Source organism: Gossypium raimondii, chromosome 8 (assembly GCF_025698545.1).
Source record: "Gossypium raimondii isolate GPD5lz chromosome 8, ASM2569854v1, whole genome shotgun sequence".
NCBI classification, from domain to species: domain Eukaryota; kingdom Viridiplantae; phylum Streptophyta; class Magnoliopsida; order Malvales; family Malvaceae; genus Gossypium; species Gossypium raimondii.
The window spans coordinates 59,565,421-59,584,419 of NC_068572.1; the positions used below are offsets into that span (position 1 = coordinate 59,565,421).

Consider the following 18,999-nt stretch of genomic DNA (forward strand, 5'->3'; position numbering starts at 1 on the left):
ATGAAGTTTGTGGCTCTGCTTATTCCTTTTGCAATTTTGCTTTCTATGGTTAAGGGTCAACTTGTTCCTGCCATGTTCATATTTGGAGACTCGATTGTTGATGTAGGAAACAATAATGATCTGGTTACGCTTATAAAAGCTAACTTCCCTCCTTATGGGAGGGATTTTGCACATCATGAACCAACCGGAAGATTCTGTAATGGAAAGCTAGCGATAGATATTATTGGTTAAACCTTGTTTCTTTTTCTTTTTATGATCATGTTTATCTTGTATATTTATTAAACAGTTTTTTTTTTCTGCATTTGTAAACACAGTCACTGACCATCAGCCCGCTTACATGAGTGACAAGGCTAACGGGGAAATGTTGTTGATTGGAGCGGAGCCAATTTTGCATCAGCTGCTTCCGGTTATTATAATGCTACAGCAACTTTATACGTAAGCCAAAATGAAACGTTTTTATTTCTCTATATACTTTCAAATATTCATTCATTTATTTATTTTTACAGAATACACTCTCTTTAAGTCAACAATTGGAAAACTACAAAGAGTGGCTATAACGGGAAAATCCAATGCTTCTTCAATAATATCTAACGGAATCCACCTTATTAGTTTTGGGAGCAGCGACTTTCTTCAAAACTATTATATTAATCCTTTATTATTCACATCCTATACACCTAATATGTTCTCAGATATTCTCATTGAATCATATGATAATTTCATTCAGGTTTTCCTTAATACTTTTTTCACTAAATAATATATATATATATATATATATATATATTTCATGATTTTCTAAAGTTTCTTACAGAATTTGTACGAGCTTGGAGCAAGAAGAATAGGAGTCACAACTTTACCACCACTTGGGTGCTTACCCGCAGCCATCACAGCATTTGGGCATGGTAGCAATCAGTGTGTGTCTAGATTAAATAACAACGCAATTTCATTTAACAACAAGCTCAATCACAGATCTCAAAGGTTAAAGAGAAGGTTTTCTAATCTTAGTTGTCTTAGACATCTATAGTCCTCTTTACACCATTATCACAAAGCCTGATGAGAACGGTAAAAATACTATTATTTCTTAAAGTGTTACAAGTATGAGTAAGGCTTAACTTCTAAGCAGGCACTAATAATTTAAACATGTGAAAATAGGTTTTGCAGAGGTAAGAAGAGCTTGTTGCGGGACTAGATTGCTTGAAACATCCATACTATGCAATCAACATTCCATTGGAACTTGCTCAAATGCGTCACAATATGTTTTCTGGGATAGTTTCCATCCAACAGAGGCTGCAAAGAAGATTTTAGCTACTAACCTCTCTAATTATAGTTAAAATTTATAATTTATTGTTTAGCTTAAATTTTAAAAATTAAATGAAGACCCTATAGCTGGTTTTTATCATGTATTCACTTTATATTTTATGAATTTTCTTATAAGGATTTTATCATGTATTCACATGTATTTTATCATGTATAGCTGGTTTTATCATTTAAAAATTAAATGAAGACCCTATAGCTGGTTTTTATCATGTATTACAATATTACAATCTACTTTCCTCCTCACTTCCATTCTCATTAATCTTTCCAAAGTTTTATCGTGATGAATGGTGTATTCTTAATTTCATTATTTGTTTTGTCTTTTTCAGCTACATTGTTAAACAAAGTTTTTCAATCCATGATAATTAGGTTAATGATAATTGTAAGAGCCATTTTGCCCGGAACCCGAAACAGCCCAAATTAACAAAAATAATCAGTCCAGTTACATTAAACACAAAAACTACAAGCCCAAACCCAATAAGCCCAAAAATCAGAAACCCTAAGCCCAAATTAATAGGCCCACAGCCTAAACATTTTCAGCAGAAATGAGCAAAAGAAACCCTAAAGCGCCGCTAGCCTCCTCGTCTGCCACAACCGCTGCATGCGCGCCAGGCCATCCTTCACGCGTGTCAGACCGCCTGCACACAATAACAATCCAAAGCAAAAAGCAATAAAAAAATGAAAAAAAGTTGTAATCCGGCTATAAAGGCCGAAGCTTATCACCGTTTTTTCTTCTTCGATTTTCTTTGTAAAAAAAACCCACATCAGAAATCAAAAGCTGAATAGAAATTTTAAAGGGTTAAATCCTTGTTATTTCCTCTTCGTTTTTTCTTTTTTTCTTTTATTTATTTGTTTGTTTTATTCTTTTTTTTCCTTTCTTTTGCAAATCTATTTTAAATAACTAAAATCAAAAGCGAAAATAAGGGGAAGAGAAACTCACCGGAGTTGGTCGTGACCGTACCACCGGGGGTCTCTCCTTCATCTTCGGCCGTCGGCCTTTGTGGCTATGGCGGTGGCGCTCCAGGTGTTAAGAAACCCAAGGGTTGGGTGTTTGAAAGAAAGGGGTTTGAAAAAAAAAGGAGAGGCTATTTCTGTTTTTGTTTTAGCAAATCTGAAAAGTAAAAAAAAAAACATTTTGGGTTTTATTAACCATTAATGCGCCGTTTGGTGGGGGGATATTGTGCATGCTTTGCCCTAATGGGTAATTTATGCATTTAGTCCCTCCATCTTGCGTTGAGGTGCAATATAACTCTTTATTTCTTTTAGATTTGGGCTGCAAATATGGCGTCTGTTTTTCAATCTGGTCCTTGGACCATGCGCAGACTCTCACTGCGTTTTGGGATGGGGAATATCTCCCTAAAGGTCCCTCATGTCATCAGCGCATCTTATTTCAGTCCCCTTTGCGAACTGTTTATAATTTTGCAATTAAAGCCTCGATTTTTAATTCCATTTCAACCTCATCCTTGGTTTATTTAATTTATTTATTTGTAGAAAATGTTCTTTTATCGTTACTTATTTTAAGTTTTTATATTTATTATTTATTTGAAGTTGTTCTACATTAAATTTATTTATATGTATATATATTATTTCTTATAAACTCATGTATGAACATCTTTCAAAATTTTTTTTTATGTACGTATACATATATTATTATTTATTTTAAAATTTCTCATATATAATACTTTTAAACTGTTTGCATGTGGTTGTTTTTTATTTTATATTTTTATTATTTGTTCAAGATTCATTTATTATTAGTTTAAATTTGCTCTACATTTTATTTATTCTAATTTGCTCTATACCACTCATTTTGAAATTGTTATATATGTTATTTAATTTATTCATCCCTTTTCGATTAATAATGATGTTTAAATAATGTGTGTTGAGTGATTATTTTCATTGTGTGTGCCATTGGTATAATTTTATTCATGTATCATTACTCTATGTTTATTATTGTATTGATTAGTTCACGTCCTGTATTGTAAATTAAACTCCGACATAGTTATCCAATTTAGATTGCTTTATTTTATTCTAAGTGAGATAAATGCATACCTTCAAATAGATTACCCGCTATTATTCAAAATGAATTTTGCTAAATAAGGCAATATTTTACATTTTGGAAATTTGAGAAATTGTACCCTAACTTCATCGAGTCTCGATTTTCTCATTAAACCCAAATAACAAAATATCCTTTTAAATTTCAAACACATAAAATTTCAAAAATAAAGGCAATATTCTATATTTAGAAAATTCGATAAATCGTGCCCTAACTTACTGGTTTTGATTTTCTTCACGACTCTAAGTAATCGAATATCCTTTTAAAATTGAAATAAATGAGGTTTAAACAAAAATATATGCAAGTTTACTCTCGAAAATACGAGGTGTCGTGTCCTAACTTATTGAATGTGACATCTTGTTACTTGAGATAAGAAAGCATTTTTCCATTTTGATTTATCCAAGTATTTTTTAAAAAATAACGCAATATAAAGAAGGATCGTATTTTAAATTCTTTTCGAGTTTTTAATTTTCGACACCAAGACATTAAGTAATCAACTAGGTACCAATTCAGGCGTGACGAGGGTGCTAACCTTCCTCGTATGTAACCGACTCTCGAACCCGTTTTTTCTGAATTTCGTAGACCAAAATCGTTGTTTTAATAAAAATTAAATCGTTTATTAAAAATAGCCACTTTTTGAGGTGACCCGATCACACCTCATCAAAAAAAGGATTGGTGGCACTCCCATTTTCATTTTCTTTTTCAAAATCCAAGTCGACCCCGTTTCCATCAAAAAAATGGTGTCAACAGCTTGGCGACTCCACTGGGGATGAATAAGAGAGTCAAGCCACGTGTTGATTGTTTCTTGTCTTTTTTGTCGAAGGTTGAAAATTTGATTTAAATTTACGATCCTCTCATTGATCTCTTTTGTTTTGAGTTATATCTTTCATCATGTTCTGTATTTTATTTTTATATCTTTGCACATTGCATTGCATGACCACTGGTCACACCCTTTTAAGTGGGAGTGAGAAACTAGTCCTTCGTGAGGTTTTCACCTCCGTGCAGGATAGTGGATCGCTTTCGGGATACATCTGTACCTATGTCTTCGTGAGATTTTCATCTCCGTGCGCCATAGGGAAATGTATTCCCTGAATCAACTCGTCCGTATGAGCCTATAATGGGTAAGGATAGAGGAATCTGCTGGTTCGGGTACCTTTGCTTTAGAACCGAACCGCATATAGAAGACCTTAGGAGCCCACCCTAGGTAGAACCACTTCAAACCCCTAGTGGCCGCCCGAATAGGTGTTCTATTTATTTTTGCTTGCTTTTGCTTTGTACTAACCTATTTCCTTTTGTTATGATTGCATTGCATTTTCATCATAAAAAGAGGTGTTGATTCACGTTCGGTTGTTAAATAGAGAGCTTTTCATAAGAAAAGGGGTTTCTTGATAAAGTGGATGACAATACGGTTATTAGAATATGGTCCAAGAAAGCGCGATGCGAGAAGGATGATGGTCTGATGAATGAGTACATAACTTTACCTCGTTACCCGAAGACTCAAGCTAACAAAGACTATTCAAGAGCCGTTAGTGCCAACTTTCTTAAAGAGGTCAATGAGCATCACGAGAATAAGTGAGCAATGAGTCGCGGCTCGGATCAAGCAAAAAGGAAATAGAAAAGACATCCGTTTGAAGAGTTCGTGAAATTTATCTTAGCGCTCGAATGAAGAAGATGATCGAATTTCTCTGCCTATGAGGGCAAAGCCGTATATATATCTGCTTTATGTAAAGAGATCTATTTTCTAGTAAAGTTGGTCTATTGGAATTGAACCAAAATCAACGTCTCTCTTTTGCATTCGTATATTACATGACATTTCATTGCATGCATCTTCTCCATTCATTAACATTACATTTCATTGCATATAATAAATTTCCTAAAATCCAAAAGTGCATTGAGTTCAGAACTCTAGTACAGAGCCAGATGGATGATAGAGAATTAGAATTTTTTGAAGATATCGATGGTTCAGGAGGTAAATATGTTTGTGCCTTTGAAGAAAGTACTAAAAAACGTATCAGAAATTTGTTTCTACATCCCTTGAGGCATTCTAAACAATGGGATCGTGGAAGAGATTCTTGTAATTTTTAGGACCATTTCAGAGTAATATTCAGAACACTATTATTGCTCTAAGCCTGGGAGCAATAGAAAATCCTTTTGTGAAAAAGGCACGTGTCCACTATTCTTTATTTCAACAAAATGCATCTTTGTGTCTTGTTTTGACAAATATTCTTTTGTTCCTTCCAGTTCATTCATACTCATACCACACAGGTAATTACCCTTTGATTCATTAGCTCTTTGAAACTTTCTTCGTCCCTAGAATAGGTCTCCAGATATCAATGATATGAGCGACACTGCTATTGACTCAGAACTTTCTTTTGAGCAAGATATGTGTTTAGAGGAACCTCGAAACTTCGAAGATGATCGAGACTGTAGCTTATCTCTTGATTTGTTAAGGATGGTAGAGCAAGTCGAAAAATAGATCCTACCTTACAAAAAAACAGTTGGAAATTTTGAGCTTAGGAGAAGAGAAAAAGGTGAAGATCAGAACCTGTATCACTGCAGAGACAAAGCGAGACGCCAGTGAGTTACTACAAGAATTCAAAGATGTTTTCGCATGTTCGTACCAAGATATGCCTAAGCTACTAAGACGTGTAGACGCTTTTGAGGCTAAGAAGATCTTGGACGAGGTCTATACGGGTGTCTGAGGAACACATGCTAATGGTTTTGCAATAACCAAGCAAATCATGAGATTTGGGTACTGCTGGTCCACTATGGAAGGCGATTGCATCAGTTATACCAAGAAACGCCACAAGGGCCAAATTTACGAAGACAAGATTTATGTGCTTCCTTTATCTCTTCATGTTATGACTTTTCCATTGACTTTCTCTATGAGGGGCATGGATGTCATTGGGCCGACCTCGCCAAAAGCTTCTGGTGGTTATCGATTCATCTTTGTGATCATCGATTACTTCATAAAGTGGGTAGAGGTTGTTTCATATGCCGATATCATAAAGTCGACACTCGGCAATTTTCTTGAAGAATCATATGTCAATATGGAATGCCAAAAAAGATCATATTAGACAACGCATTGAATTTGAACAACCGCACGACATCAGAAGTTTGCAGTCTGTTCAAGATTAACACTATATCGCCTCAAAATGAACAGTTCAGTGGGGGTAAAAAAGTAAAAAAAGTAAAAAAACGAGCAAATAAAAAGTAAAAAAAACAAAAAAAACCAAATAAAAGAAAATACCTCTACCGGGGCACCTCATTTCTCATTGGTATATGGCATAGGGGCAGTTTTACCCATCGAAGTTGATATTTCTTCCCTTCGAGTCTTGTCAAAGTTGAAGTTGGATGAAGTAGAATGGATCCAGGTCCGATATAATTGAAGAGAAAAGGTTAAAAGCTATCCGTCATGGTCAAATGTACCAAAAGCAAATGATGCGAGTTCACCAAAAAAGGTTCACCCTAGAGAATTCCATGAGGGGACCTAATATCGAGGAAGATCCTTCCCATGCAAAAGGACTTCATAGGAAAGTGTATGTCAAACTGGAAAGGACCTTATGCGGAAGGCATTATCTGAAAAAGCGTCGATATTGACCAAGATGGATGGCAAAAACCTGCCTAATCTTGAGAATTCTGATTCAAGCAATAAATACTTCACTCGAAAAAAGAAACAAATAAAGAAAAAAAAAGAACAAAAAGAAAAAGGAAAGGCCAATGTGAAAACCCGCAAAGGGCGCCTTGAGACCAAAGGGGTTTTAAATTGAAAACCTAGGAATGGGCAGTTCAAATTTCGATCAAAGGTGGGGCATGCTGTAGTCTTGCCCTCCCTGAATCAACAGAAAAATGAGATATGCTACATCTTGGGGCATCAACAAAGTCTTCTAAGACTTTTAAACACATATCAAGTTCAAAAGACTCCTCAAGAAGTTTGGAGCAGAGAAGCTCATGCTACGATATCTGGGGCACCTATTTCCATTTTATTCATTTTTTGTATTTTTGACAAAATACATCATCTTAATTAATTTATTCTCATTTTGTATTCTAGCAAAATTTGCTATCTTGATTAATTTGTTCATTTAGAGCTTTGCTCTCAACAAATTTTCATCTTATCCATTGTGATAATCTTTTTCATCTTATTCATCTCGTATCTCAGCAAAATTTGCTATCTTGATTGATTTGTTTGTTTAGAGCTTTGCTCTCAACAAAATTTCATTTTGTCCATTTTGATAATCTTTTTCAAGCATTTTTCATTGAAATAACGATTAATGGATCGACAAAACTAATGCGTATGAGTTCGCATATTACTCTGAAAGTTTCTAAATAATACGAGGGCCTGAAACAGGACTATTGTTTAGAACTGACCCAACCTGAGGGTTGAAAACATTTGAGAAAAGATAGTCTAAATTGAGACTATTTCTTTGAATCTTCTGTCAAAGATACTTACTGAACGAGAAAACATCAGTGATAGAACCTTGATGAACAACGAGGAACGACAACCCAAACATTAAAAAAGGATCATTCTCATGACATTCTACATTCATGCAAATATCATTCATACACATCTAGTTAGGAGCATTTGATTTATTCTGATCATGTCATCCTAAACACTAAGCATAAATAGGTCCATAAAATGGATTCTACAGGTCATGTTCCCCAGAGAACAGATCAAAAAAATTGATCTTGCCTTCCTGCATTGACGACGAAGCAGATCGAAGACAAACCTTGCCTCTCTCGTTTGTAGCAGAGCTGGTTGAAGATTATAGATCTTGCCTTCCTGTATTTGGCAGCGAAGCAGATCGAAGATGGCAGATTTTACCTCCCTAACTACAGAGGAGTACATTGAAGCTGATAACTCTATCTCCCTGTATTTGGCAGTGGAATAGATTGAAGATTGCAGATCTTGCTTTCTTGTATTTGGCAGCGAAGCAGATCGAAAATGACAGATTTTACCTCCTTGTGACTACAGTGGAGTACATTGAAGCCGATAACTCTATCTCCCTGTATTTGGCAGTGGAATAGATTGAAGATTGCAGATCTTGCTTTCCTGTATTTGGCAGCGAAGCAAATCGAAAATGGCAGATTTTACCTCCCTGTGACTACGGTGGAGTACATTGAAGCCGATAACTCTATCTCCCTGTATTTGGCAGTAGAATAGAGTGAAGAAAACCAGATCTTATCTCCCTAAGCAATAGTGGAGCAAATCGCATCAAGTCTTATCTCCCTAAGCAGTAGCGGAGCGGACAAAACCACAGATCTTATCTCCCTAAGCAATAGTGGAGCAGATCGCATCAAGTCTTATCTCCCTAAGCGATGAGTGAGCGGACAAAACCACAGATCTTATCTCCCTAAGCAATAGTGGAGCAGATCGCGTCAAGTCTTATCTCCCTAAGCAGTAGCGGAGAAGAAAAAACCACAGATCTTATCTCCCTAAGCAATAGTGGAGCGGATCGCATCAAGTCTTATCTCCCTAAGCAGTAGCGGAGCGGACAAAACCACAGATCTTATCTCCCTAAGCAATAGTGGAGCAGATCGCATCAAGTCTTATCTCCCTAAGCAGTAGCGGAGCGGACAAAACCACAGATCTTATCTCCCTAAGCAATAGTGGAGCGGATCGCATCAAGTCTTATCTCCTAAGCAAGAGTGGAGCGAGCAACCACGATCTTATCTCCTTAAGCAATAGTGGAGCAGATCGCATCAAGTCTTATCTCCCTAAGTAATAGTGGAGCAGACAGAACCACGGATCTTATCTCCCTAGTGGAGCAGATCGCATCAAGTCTTATCTCCCTAAGCAATAGTGGAGCAGACAGAACCACAGATCTTATCTCCCTAAGTAATAGTGGAGCAGATCGCATCAAGTCTTATCTCCTAAGCGAGAGCGAGCGGACAAAACCACGATCTTATCTCCCTAAGCAATAGTGGAGCAGATCGCATCAAGTATTATCTCCCTAAGCAGTAGTGGAGCAGACAAAAAAAAAAACCAATCTCATCCCCATGGAGTTACAGCAGAGTAGATTGAAGCCATATCTCTTTAAAGATGCCGTTAAGCGGATCAAAGCAAGAAGACGTAGTGGACTAAAATAAGGCTACTTGAAGAAGGGAAGCACTAAAAGAAGTCAAGACTAGGCAAGGCCGGGCAAAATTGGCTCTTTTAAGGTCTTTGCTCCATTCTCGTTACACGACAATGAGCAAAGAGGGGCAGCTGTAAGAGCCATTTTGCCCGGAACCCGAAACAGCCCAAATTAACAAAAATAATCAGTCAAGTTACATTAAACACAAAAACTACAAGCCCAAACCTAATAAGCCCAAAAATCAGAAACCCTAAACCCAAATTAATAGGCCTACAACTAAACATTTTCAAAGAAATGAGCAAAGAAACCCTAAAGCGCCGCTTAGCCTCCTCGTCTGCCACAATCACCATGATGCGCCAAAGCCATCCTTCACGCGTGTCGATCACACACACACAATAACAATCCAAAGCAAAAGCAATAAAAATGAAAAAAAGTTGTAATCCGGCTATAAAGGCCGAAGCTTATCACCATTTTTTCTTCTTCGATTTTCTTTGTAAAAAAAACCCACATCAGAAATCAAAAGCTGAATAGAAATTTTAAAGGGTTAAATCCTTGTTATTTACTCTTCGTTTTTTTCTTTTTTTCTTTTATTTATTTGTTTGTTTTATTCTTTTTTTTTCCTTTCTTTTGCAAATCTATTTTAAATAACTATAAAATCAAAAGCAAAAAAAATAAGGGGAAGTGAAACTCACCGGAGTTGGCCGTGACCGTGCCGCCGGGGGGTCTCTCCTTCATCGTCGGCCGTCGATCTTTGTGGCTGTGGCGGTGGCGCTCCAGGTGTTAAGAAACCCAAGGGTTGGGTGTTTGAAAGAAAAGGGTTTAAAAAAAAGGAGAGACTCTTTCAGTTTTCGTTTTAGCAAATCTGAAAAGTAAAAAAAAAAAAAAAACATTTTGGGTTTTATTAACCATTAATGCGCCGTTTGGTGGGGGGATATTGTGCATGCTTTGCCCTAATGGGTAATTTATGCATTTAGTCCCTCCATCTTGCGTTGAGGTGCAATATAACTCTTTATTTCTTTTAGATTTGGGCTGCAAATATGGCGTCTGTTTTTCAATCTGGTCCTTGGACCATGCGCAGACTCTCACTGCGTTTTGGGATGGGGAATATCTCCCTAAAGGTCCCTCATGTCATCAACAAGATCTTATTTCAAATCCCTTTGCGAACTGTTTATAATTTTGCAATTAAAGCCTCGATTTTTAATTCCATTTCAACCTCATCCTTGGTTTATTTAATTTATTTATTTGTAGAAAATGTTCTTTTATCGTTACTTATTTTAAGTTTTTATATTTATTATTTATTTGAAGTTGTTCTACATTAAATTTATTTATATGTATATATATTATTTCTTATAAACTCATGTATGAACATCTTTCAAAATTTTTTTTATGTACGTATACATATATTATTATTTATTTTAAAATTTCTCATATATAATACTTTTAAACTGTTTCGCATGTGGTTGTTTTTTTATTTTTATTTTTATTATTTGTTCAAGATTCATTTATTATTAGTTTAAATTTGCTCTACATTTTATTTATTCTAATTTGCTCTATACCACTCATTTTGAAATTGTTATATATGTTATTTAATTTATTCATCCCTTTTTGATTAATAATGATGTTTAAATAATGTGTGTTGAGTGATTATTTTCATTGTGTGTGCCATTGGTATAATTTTATTCATGTATCATTACTCTATGTTTATTATTGTATTGATTAGTTCACGTCCTGTATTGTAAATTAAACTCCGACATAGTTATCCAATTTAGATTGCTTTATTTTATTCTAAGTGAGATAAATGCATACCTTCAAATAGATTACCCGCTATTATTCAAAATGAATTTTGCTAAATAAGGCAATATTTTGCATTTTGGAAATTTGAGAAATTGTACCCTAACTTACTGGGTCTCAATTTTCTCATTAAACCCAAATAACAAAATATCCTTTTAAATTTCAAACACATAAAATTTCAAAAAATAAAGGCAATATTCTATATTTAGAAAATTCGATAAATCGTGCCCTAATTTACTGGGTTTTGATTTTCTTCGCTGACTCTAAGTAATCGAATATCCTTTTAAAATTGAAATAAATGAGGTTTAAACAAAAAATATATGCAAGTTTACTCTCGAAAATACGAGGTGTCGTGTCCTAACTTACTGAATGTGACATCTTGTTACTTCGAGATAAGAAAGCATTTTTCCATTTTGATTTATCCAAGTATTTTTTTTAAAAAAAATAACGCAATATAAAGAAGGATCGTATTTTTAAATTCTTTTCGAGTTTTTAATTTTCGACATCAAGATATTAAGTAATCAACTAGGTACCAATTCAGGCGTGACGAGGGTGCTAACCCTTCCTCGTATGTGAATCGACTCCGAACCCGTTTTTCTCGAATTTCAGAGACCAAAATCGTTGTTTTAATAAAAATTAAATCGTTTATTAAAAACAATCACTTTTTGAGGTGACCCGATCACACCTCATCAAAAAAAGGATTGGTGGCGACTCCCATTTTCATTTTCTTTTTCAAAATCCAAGTCGACCCCGTTTCCATAAAAAAAATGGTGTCAACAATAATAATCCTGTTATACAACCTAATAATTTTTCGCCATTGTTCCCTTGTTTATGGTTAATAGATACAATTTTGCAACCATTGCTAAAATTACTACCTTTTATCAGCTCACCGCCAACGCCAGAATCTATGAAGTCTCCATCTTTGGATCTATTTTATGAGTGTCGACAAATCTTTGAAATTTTTTTGACATAAACTGCTACAAAGATATGTTGAATTTTTTTGATTCGCACAAAATTTTACTTCAACCAGATTGTTGCCGTAGGCTTATGCTACTTCCAAATTATTGTTTTAATGGAATACTTTTTCCTTCAAATCATAATGTAACTTCCAAATTTAAAAGTTATTGTTCTAAGAAATTAGCTGAAGTACCGTCAACTTAGATTAGATTATCATATTTTAATTAGACTTTAGTTTTAAATAAAGTTATTACCTTTAGTTTTTTTAATAAAATTGGTTTATGATTTTTCTGCTTTAAAATTTTAAAGTATTGAATGCTTTTGAGATTAGTTTTCTTAATTTGTAATGTTCAGTTTTTATTTTCTTCCAAGTTTTATAGTTATTTTCTTTTGATAAAATTGTCTAAAAATTAAAAGAGATAATTACATAAGTTAAATCACTTTTAATATTAAATTAAGTTTTATTAAAAATAATAATTTTTAAAATAATATTAAACCTGGAAATTAAATTTATCAAATGCAGGGTCGAATCGATCTATTATCGGACCGGGTAGAGGTGCTCATGGGCCGGGCTGGGCCCATTTTTTTAATAAATACTAAAAATTTATTTTAAAAATTAAAAAAATTATTTTAAAATTATTTTAAAATTAAAAATATTTTAAAATATTTTAAAATTAAAAATATTTTAAAATATTTTAAAATTAAAAAATTTAAAAAATAAATATATTTATTATATCGAGCCGGGCTGGGCTGGGCCCGGGCCAAAAAAGTTGTGCCCAAGGCCCGGCTCGTTTTCTAAACGGGCCTCGTTTTTTTGCTCAAGCCCATATTTCAAGCCTATATTTTTACCTAAACCCTCCCATATTTCGGGCGGGCCGTCGGGCCGGGCCAGGCCGCTCGGCCCATAAGCACCTCTAGGATCGGGTAGCCAATGAGAGTTATCTTAAAATTTAGACTCATTTTTTAAATCAAATCGGATCCTAATAGATCTTAGAACCCGACCCGATCGAAGATTGTCTTATTTTAGTTTAACAAACTTTTTAACTCCACTAGAATGTTATACTACTGACTAGAATGTTATACTAGTGGCTAGCTGAATTTGTTTTTCTTGATTTTAGTTTCGTACCATAACATTCTTCCTTAGTATTCCCTTCTTGACAAAAAAATTTATTCAAAAATAAAATTCCGGCGAGAATGGCTTCGGGTTTGACGACGGCTGATTCGACGGTGAAGCTTCTCTCCGACCTCAAAATCGACGCCGGAGATTGGCCTCCTAGTCTTGTCAAGAATCTCCATCTCCTTTCTCCGGATCAGGTCTTGCATGTTTCAGATTCCGTACTTTTGTAAAAAATTACCGGATATTTATGTGTTTATATATATAATATTTATTCGACTATGTAAATTATGCGTTATTTTTTGTTGTTTTGGCAGATCCAATTGGGGAAGATGTTGTTGGAGATGGGACAGAGTCATTTGTTTCAGCATTGGGCAGAGCCTGGCGTCGATGACGACCAAAAGAAAGCTTTCTTCATTCAGGTCTCTGTTATTTTTGAAGCTATTGAGTTCTACAGTATTCTGCTATGATTTTTTTTCTTAATTAGAAATGTTTTTGGTTACTAAGGAAAATTAAGGCATTCAAGGAGTGGCTGTTTATTTTTACCGTTTATGTTTGAATTGTAGTTAAATGATTCTCAGTATTGTACATCTTAAGAGTGTACTGTTTTTTCTTCCCTTTAATATAGTTATCTAAGCTAAATTCGAGCTATCCTGGGGGTTTGGCATCATACATTAAAACTGCCAGGGAGCTCTTAGCCGACTCGAAAGCTGGGAAGAATCCATATGATGGCTTCACACCTTCGGTAATGAAATTACTCTCACTCGAGTTTTTCTAAATTTTTATACAAATTGATGTAATCAATATTCAGTTGTCTTAGTTAACATGATTCGCATTATTATTAGTTTAATTTGACATATATCAAGTTTTATTTACTCGTATATGTTCTTATCTTCACTCTCTTTTATGCAACTGTTTTAAACATAGTAATTCTTTTTGCAGGTCCCAACTGGAGAAGTTCTCTCTTTTGGTGAAGATAATTTCATCAAATTTGAGGATGTTGGTGTCAAAGAAGCCAAAAACGCAGCATTTGTTCTTGTTGCGGGTGGGCTTGGTGAACGTCTAGGATACAACGGAATTAAGGTATATAACCTATAGACCAACTGTTTATATTTTTCTTTTCTTTGCCCCTTTTTGAAGAGGATTAATCACATTTTTTGCATCGTATTGGTTAAGCCTGTTCCTACACCCTTGACTACTTTTGCTCTACAAACAGCATATTTGACTAGCTACTCTTGACATCTTGTAGGTGGCACTTCCTGCAGAGACCACAACTGGAACATGTTTCTTACAACTCTACATTGAGTCCATTCTGGCTCTTCAAGAAGCTAGCAGTCGTCTCACACAAGGTAGGCATGTATCTCAGTTGTTAGGAGGCATTCCACATTAAATAGCCTTTTTGAACTTTTTGTATATTGAATGTATTCCGGTTCATCAGGAAAGCTAGTAGTTGGTTCATACAAGGTTTGTGTGGTATCTCATTTGTCAGGAGGCCTTCCGCATTAAATAGCCTTTTGAGCTTTTTGTCCTTGACTTAATCATGAAAGATTAAGTGTTATTTTCCTTCAGTAGTGTTGATTGCAGCAGCCAATGGGAGATTATTGAGCATCATCAGAAAAGCCACTTTCGAATAAGACAAGAATTTACCACTTTACCTGTAAAATGGCCATCATTTTATTAGGAAAATTGATAGAGTGAACAAGTAGAAAAGAGTTCCAAGTCAGGCTGTATTGTTTTCTTTGTAATCAACTATAGCAAATGAACTTATTTATTTAACCAATCTCTTTCATCTCACTAGCATAAGCAGTTCATATTCTTACTATCATTTTCTTATGTTTGAAGTGCCTAGGTCAACATATTTGCCTCAATAAGTACAAAGAAAAACAATTAACCTTGAAGCCTTCAGAAAATATTTTATTGATTGTTGCATTTTACAACTTCTTTGCTCTCTAACTCCTGAGTGTGTCTTAAATTAAGGTACATGTCAAAAGGAGATTCCTTTTGTTATCATGACATCAGATGACACACATACCCCTATGGTGGACCTTGTAGAATCAAATTCTTATTTTGGGATGAAACCTTCACAAGTTAAATTTCTTAAGCAGGTATGTTATCTCTCATTGATGTGTGGTTGGTGACAGCTGTTGTTAGGTGCTTTATCTTGTTGTATTTTCTTGCAGGAAAAAGTTGCATGCTTAGATGATAATGATGCTAGGCTTGCTTTGGACCCTCATAACAAATACAGAATTCAGGTAGTCCCAATAAATGCCGTATAAAAAACATGCTTATATTTTGATTGCTAAATCCATTAGGTTCTTCTCTTTTCTCTTTTCTGGTCTTTTTAGACAAAACCTCATGGCCATGGTGATGTACACTCACTTCTTTATTCTAGCGGCCTTCTGAATGTATGGTATGTCTCTCAAATATACTCTTCTCATGCCTTTGCAAGTTTTCTTTACATTTAGATTTGCCTGTTGTCAAAAACTTATTTCTTAATGCACAGAAACTCCTTATATGATGCCCTTGTCCTTGCATCTCTTTATGGTAGTAAGACTAAAACAGTGTTGGTCTCAAACCCACATTAAGCTATAAAATCCATGTGGCTCTCTTAACTAGCTACCATGCACTTATAAATAATCCATTTTCTAATGCTTCTCAACCTTAATCGTCTCAAAATTTATTTATACTAGGTCAGTGACATTGCATAGAAAAGCCAACTGTCAGTCTCTGGAAATTGGTTTAATGGATAATTCTTTTTATATTCCACCATGTTGTAACTTTTATCTTCACTTTTTGCTAGGCGTGATTCCGGATTGAGATGGGTTATCTTTTTCCAAGACACAAATGGACTGTTGTTCAAGGTTAGAATCTCGATTTCCATGATTTTATCTATAATTTTCTTATGTCAGCAGTGCAAAACTGGTAGAAATAAAAATTTACTATTCCAATGTAGGCAATTCCAGCTTCCCTTGGAGTCAGTGCAACTAAAGAGTACCATGTCAATTCTCTTGCTGTTCCACGGAAAGCAAAAGAAGCTATTGGAGGAATTACTAAGCTCACTCATAGTGATGGTATTTATATACAAGACAAAAACTTCTATAACTATTGGAAGCTAGAATTCTTTATATGCTTATAACCTATTTCTCTAGGGATGATGGCATTCAACTAAAAAAAGGTCTACATTTCAGTAATTTTTATTTTTCTAGTGCCAACTTCTTCTTTGTGCTTGTACGTGTTAAAGTTCTTTTACACTATATAGGATAATCCAAATTGCGTCTTTTCCTCTCCCCCAAAAAAAAAATCTCCTTTCATTTTCTTGTATATGATATATTATACATGTCTATATGATAAAACTGTTCTATAATTGGTATTTTGGGCGTCAAAGACCCTATGATTTATTTATGCTTCATTAGTAGTAATGCACCATGAAATTAACTTCAGGGAGATCGATGGTGATCAACGTGGAATACAATCAGCTTGATCCTCTGCTTAGAGCCACCGGACATCCAGATGGAGATGTTAATTGTGAGACCGGTTATTCTCCTTTTCCAGGAAATATAAACCAAGTAATTTCTCCAGCTCAAAATCATTATTTAGATGTTTCACTTCTAGGTCATAACGAGGATTCTTTACTTTTGTAATTGATATGGTTGGAAGTACAAAGAGTCACTGCATTTTACACCTGCTGAAATCTTCATTATCATTGTGATATTCATAAAATTTGATCTGGTTTCTGCTGTGGAACCTCCTATATATATGTACAAAATGTTCCATTCATTTTCTAATTGAAAATGTTTCATTCATCGTCTAATTGCTCTCTCCCTCCGTCTCCTGTTCTTTTTTTGTTTCTGTTTACCAGTTGATTTTGGAGCTTGGTCCATACATTAAGGAGCTCACCAAAACAGGAGGTGCTATTAAGGAATTTGTTAACCCCAAGTAAATTGTTCACCAAAACCTTATAATTTCTGTTTTTCATAAATTTTGTTCCTTCTAAAGAAGAAAGCGAGTGAATATGTTATCTGTTTTGCCTTATGTTACTGCAGGTATAAAGATGCTAGTAAAACATCATTTAAGTCCTCAACTCGACTAGAGTGTATGATGCAAGACTATCCTAAAACATTGCCCCCATCAGCAAGAGTCGGATTTACGGTAATTGGTGGTTTGAATCCTTTCTTATAATTTCACTTGACTCTTTTTAGTGTTAATAGGCCTCACTTCCTGTCTTTCGTCAGATAGGATCCTACTTCTCGTGGTTCTGTGAATGAATTTGCTACTAATGTAAATATATACTCATCATTAACCTGATGTAATGTGACTGTGTAGGTAATGGATACATGGCTTGCTTATGCACCAGTGAAAAACAACCCTGAGGATGCTGCTAAGGTACCAAAAGGGAACCCATATCACAGTGCAACTTCTGGAGAAATGGCCATATATTGTGCGAACAGTCTCATCCTTAAAAAGGTGAGCATGTTGTTGTTCTGCTAAAACTCAGCTCTATATTTTCTCGTTCTTTAGGATGTTTTTCACTCTAATTCTGTCTCTCATCTTATTGTTAACAATTTTTATCCGTTTGCTAGGCGGGGGTCCAAGTGGAGGATCCTGTGCAACAGGTTTTCAACGGCCAAGAGGTGGAAGTGTGGCCACGTGTTACTTGGAAGCCTAAATGGGGGATCACTTTTGCTGAGATCAAAAGCAAAGTTAGTGGAAGTTGCTCTATTTCTCAAAGGTCTACCATGGCCCTTAAGGGGCGTGATATCTTTCTTGAAAACCTAACCTTGGATGGAGCTCTTATCATCAATTCAACTGACGGTGCAGAGGTATGCCATTGACAATAAATTGACGGTTGTTTAATCCATTCCCTTGCACTCTTTTGCCACAATGTTTATTAGATTTGCTATTCAATTCCATGTTTTGGATGTTGTTCATGACTCCAATTTTCTTACCTTCTTCTTGCTTGATAACTCTGACTTCATCAGTGCTTTCCCTGACGTTTCATTATTTATGCCGTTTACCCATTGTCATCATTAGCTCTAATCCTTGTCTGCTTGTACATGTGCAAGTAAACTTTTTGTGTTGGATGGACAATTTAGTTCAGTTGAACAATATGGTAATAACAGTGTGGTTTTGGAAATAGGTAAAAGTTGGAGGATCAATAAAGAACAAGGGCTGGCTGATTGAGGGAGTCGACTACAAAGATACAGCATTCCCGGAGGAACTGAGGATCCGAGGTTTCAGAATGGAGAAAAAGGAGCAATTGGAGGAAACCTACAGTCAACCTGGCAAGTACACCTTAAAGCCATGAATTTGATTATTGTTTTCAGAAAGCTTTAATGTGGCAAATATTAGGTAATAATTGATATCAGAACAAGTCACTTTCCATTCTCTTAAATTTATTTTTTTGGGAATTGAAATAAAACTGTTCTTCCATATTTAAATTAGATTGAAAGGAGGTTTTCAAAGCTAGCATATCGGGTTTACGAATTTTAACATTTGGTACCGACCAACTAAATTATTTTTTTTTACACTAATTACGGACGTGTTATATAAGATGGAAATACGTAAATTTTAATGTATTACTCTACAGTTGCAAGTCTTGCTTTTATACTATTGAAATACTATTAAATTATATAATTCAAATTTTAAAATTCTTGTAAGTATAATATAATTTAAAATGCATAAATAATGTAATTTTAAAT

At 34.9% G+C, this 18,999-nt stretch overlaps 1 protein-coding gene and 1 pseudogene across 1 annotated transcript; both read left to right on the forward strand.

Moving 5' to 3' along the window:
* LOC105793472 (GDSL esterase/lipase At5g22810-like) lies at nucleotides 1–1,328 on the forward strand (annotated as a pseudogene).
* Nucleotides 1,329–13,252: 11,924 nt separating this feature from the next.
* LOC105792654 (UDP-sugar pyrophosphorylase) lies at nucleotides 13,253–18,769 on the forward strand. Its single transcript, XM_012621327.2, has 16 exons — nucleotides 13,253–13,500; nucleotides 13,618–13,722; nucleotides 13,929–14,045; nucleotides 14,243–14,383; nucleotides 14,550–14,649; nucleotides 15,278–15,405; nucleotides 15,481–15,552; nucleotides 15,646–15,710; nucleotides 16,101–16,161; nucleotides 16,254–16,371; nucleotides 16,742–16,866; nucleotides 17,160–17,236; nucleotides 17,344–17,449; nucleotides 17,624–17,764; nucleotides 17,881–18,120; nucleotides 18,438–18,769. The coding sequence occupies exons 1-16, from the start codon at nucleotides 13,381–13,383 to the stop codon at nucleotides 18,603–18,605; spliced, it is 1,884 nt and encodes a 627-aa protein (XP_012476781.1). The 5' UTR covers nucleotides 13,253–13,380; the 3' UTR covers nucleotides 18,606–18,769.
* Nucleotides 18,770–18,999: the final 230 nt, after the last annotated feature.

Bases quoted from the DNA above. Each gene is read 5' to 3' on its own strand.
- LOC105792654 (XM_012621327.2), top strand. From the start codon at position 13,381: ATGGCTTCGGGTTTGACGACGGCTGATTCGACGGTGAAGCTTCTCTCC. The intron at 13,501-13,617 runs GTCTTGCATGTT...TTGTTTTGGCAG, and splicing joins ATCTCCTTTCTCCGGATCAG to ATCCAATTGGGGAAGATGTT. The intron at 17,237-17,343 runs GTAAATTGTTCA...ATGTTACTGCAG, and splicing joins AAGGAATTTGTTAACCCCAA to GTATAAAGATGCTAGTAAAA.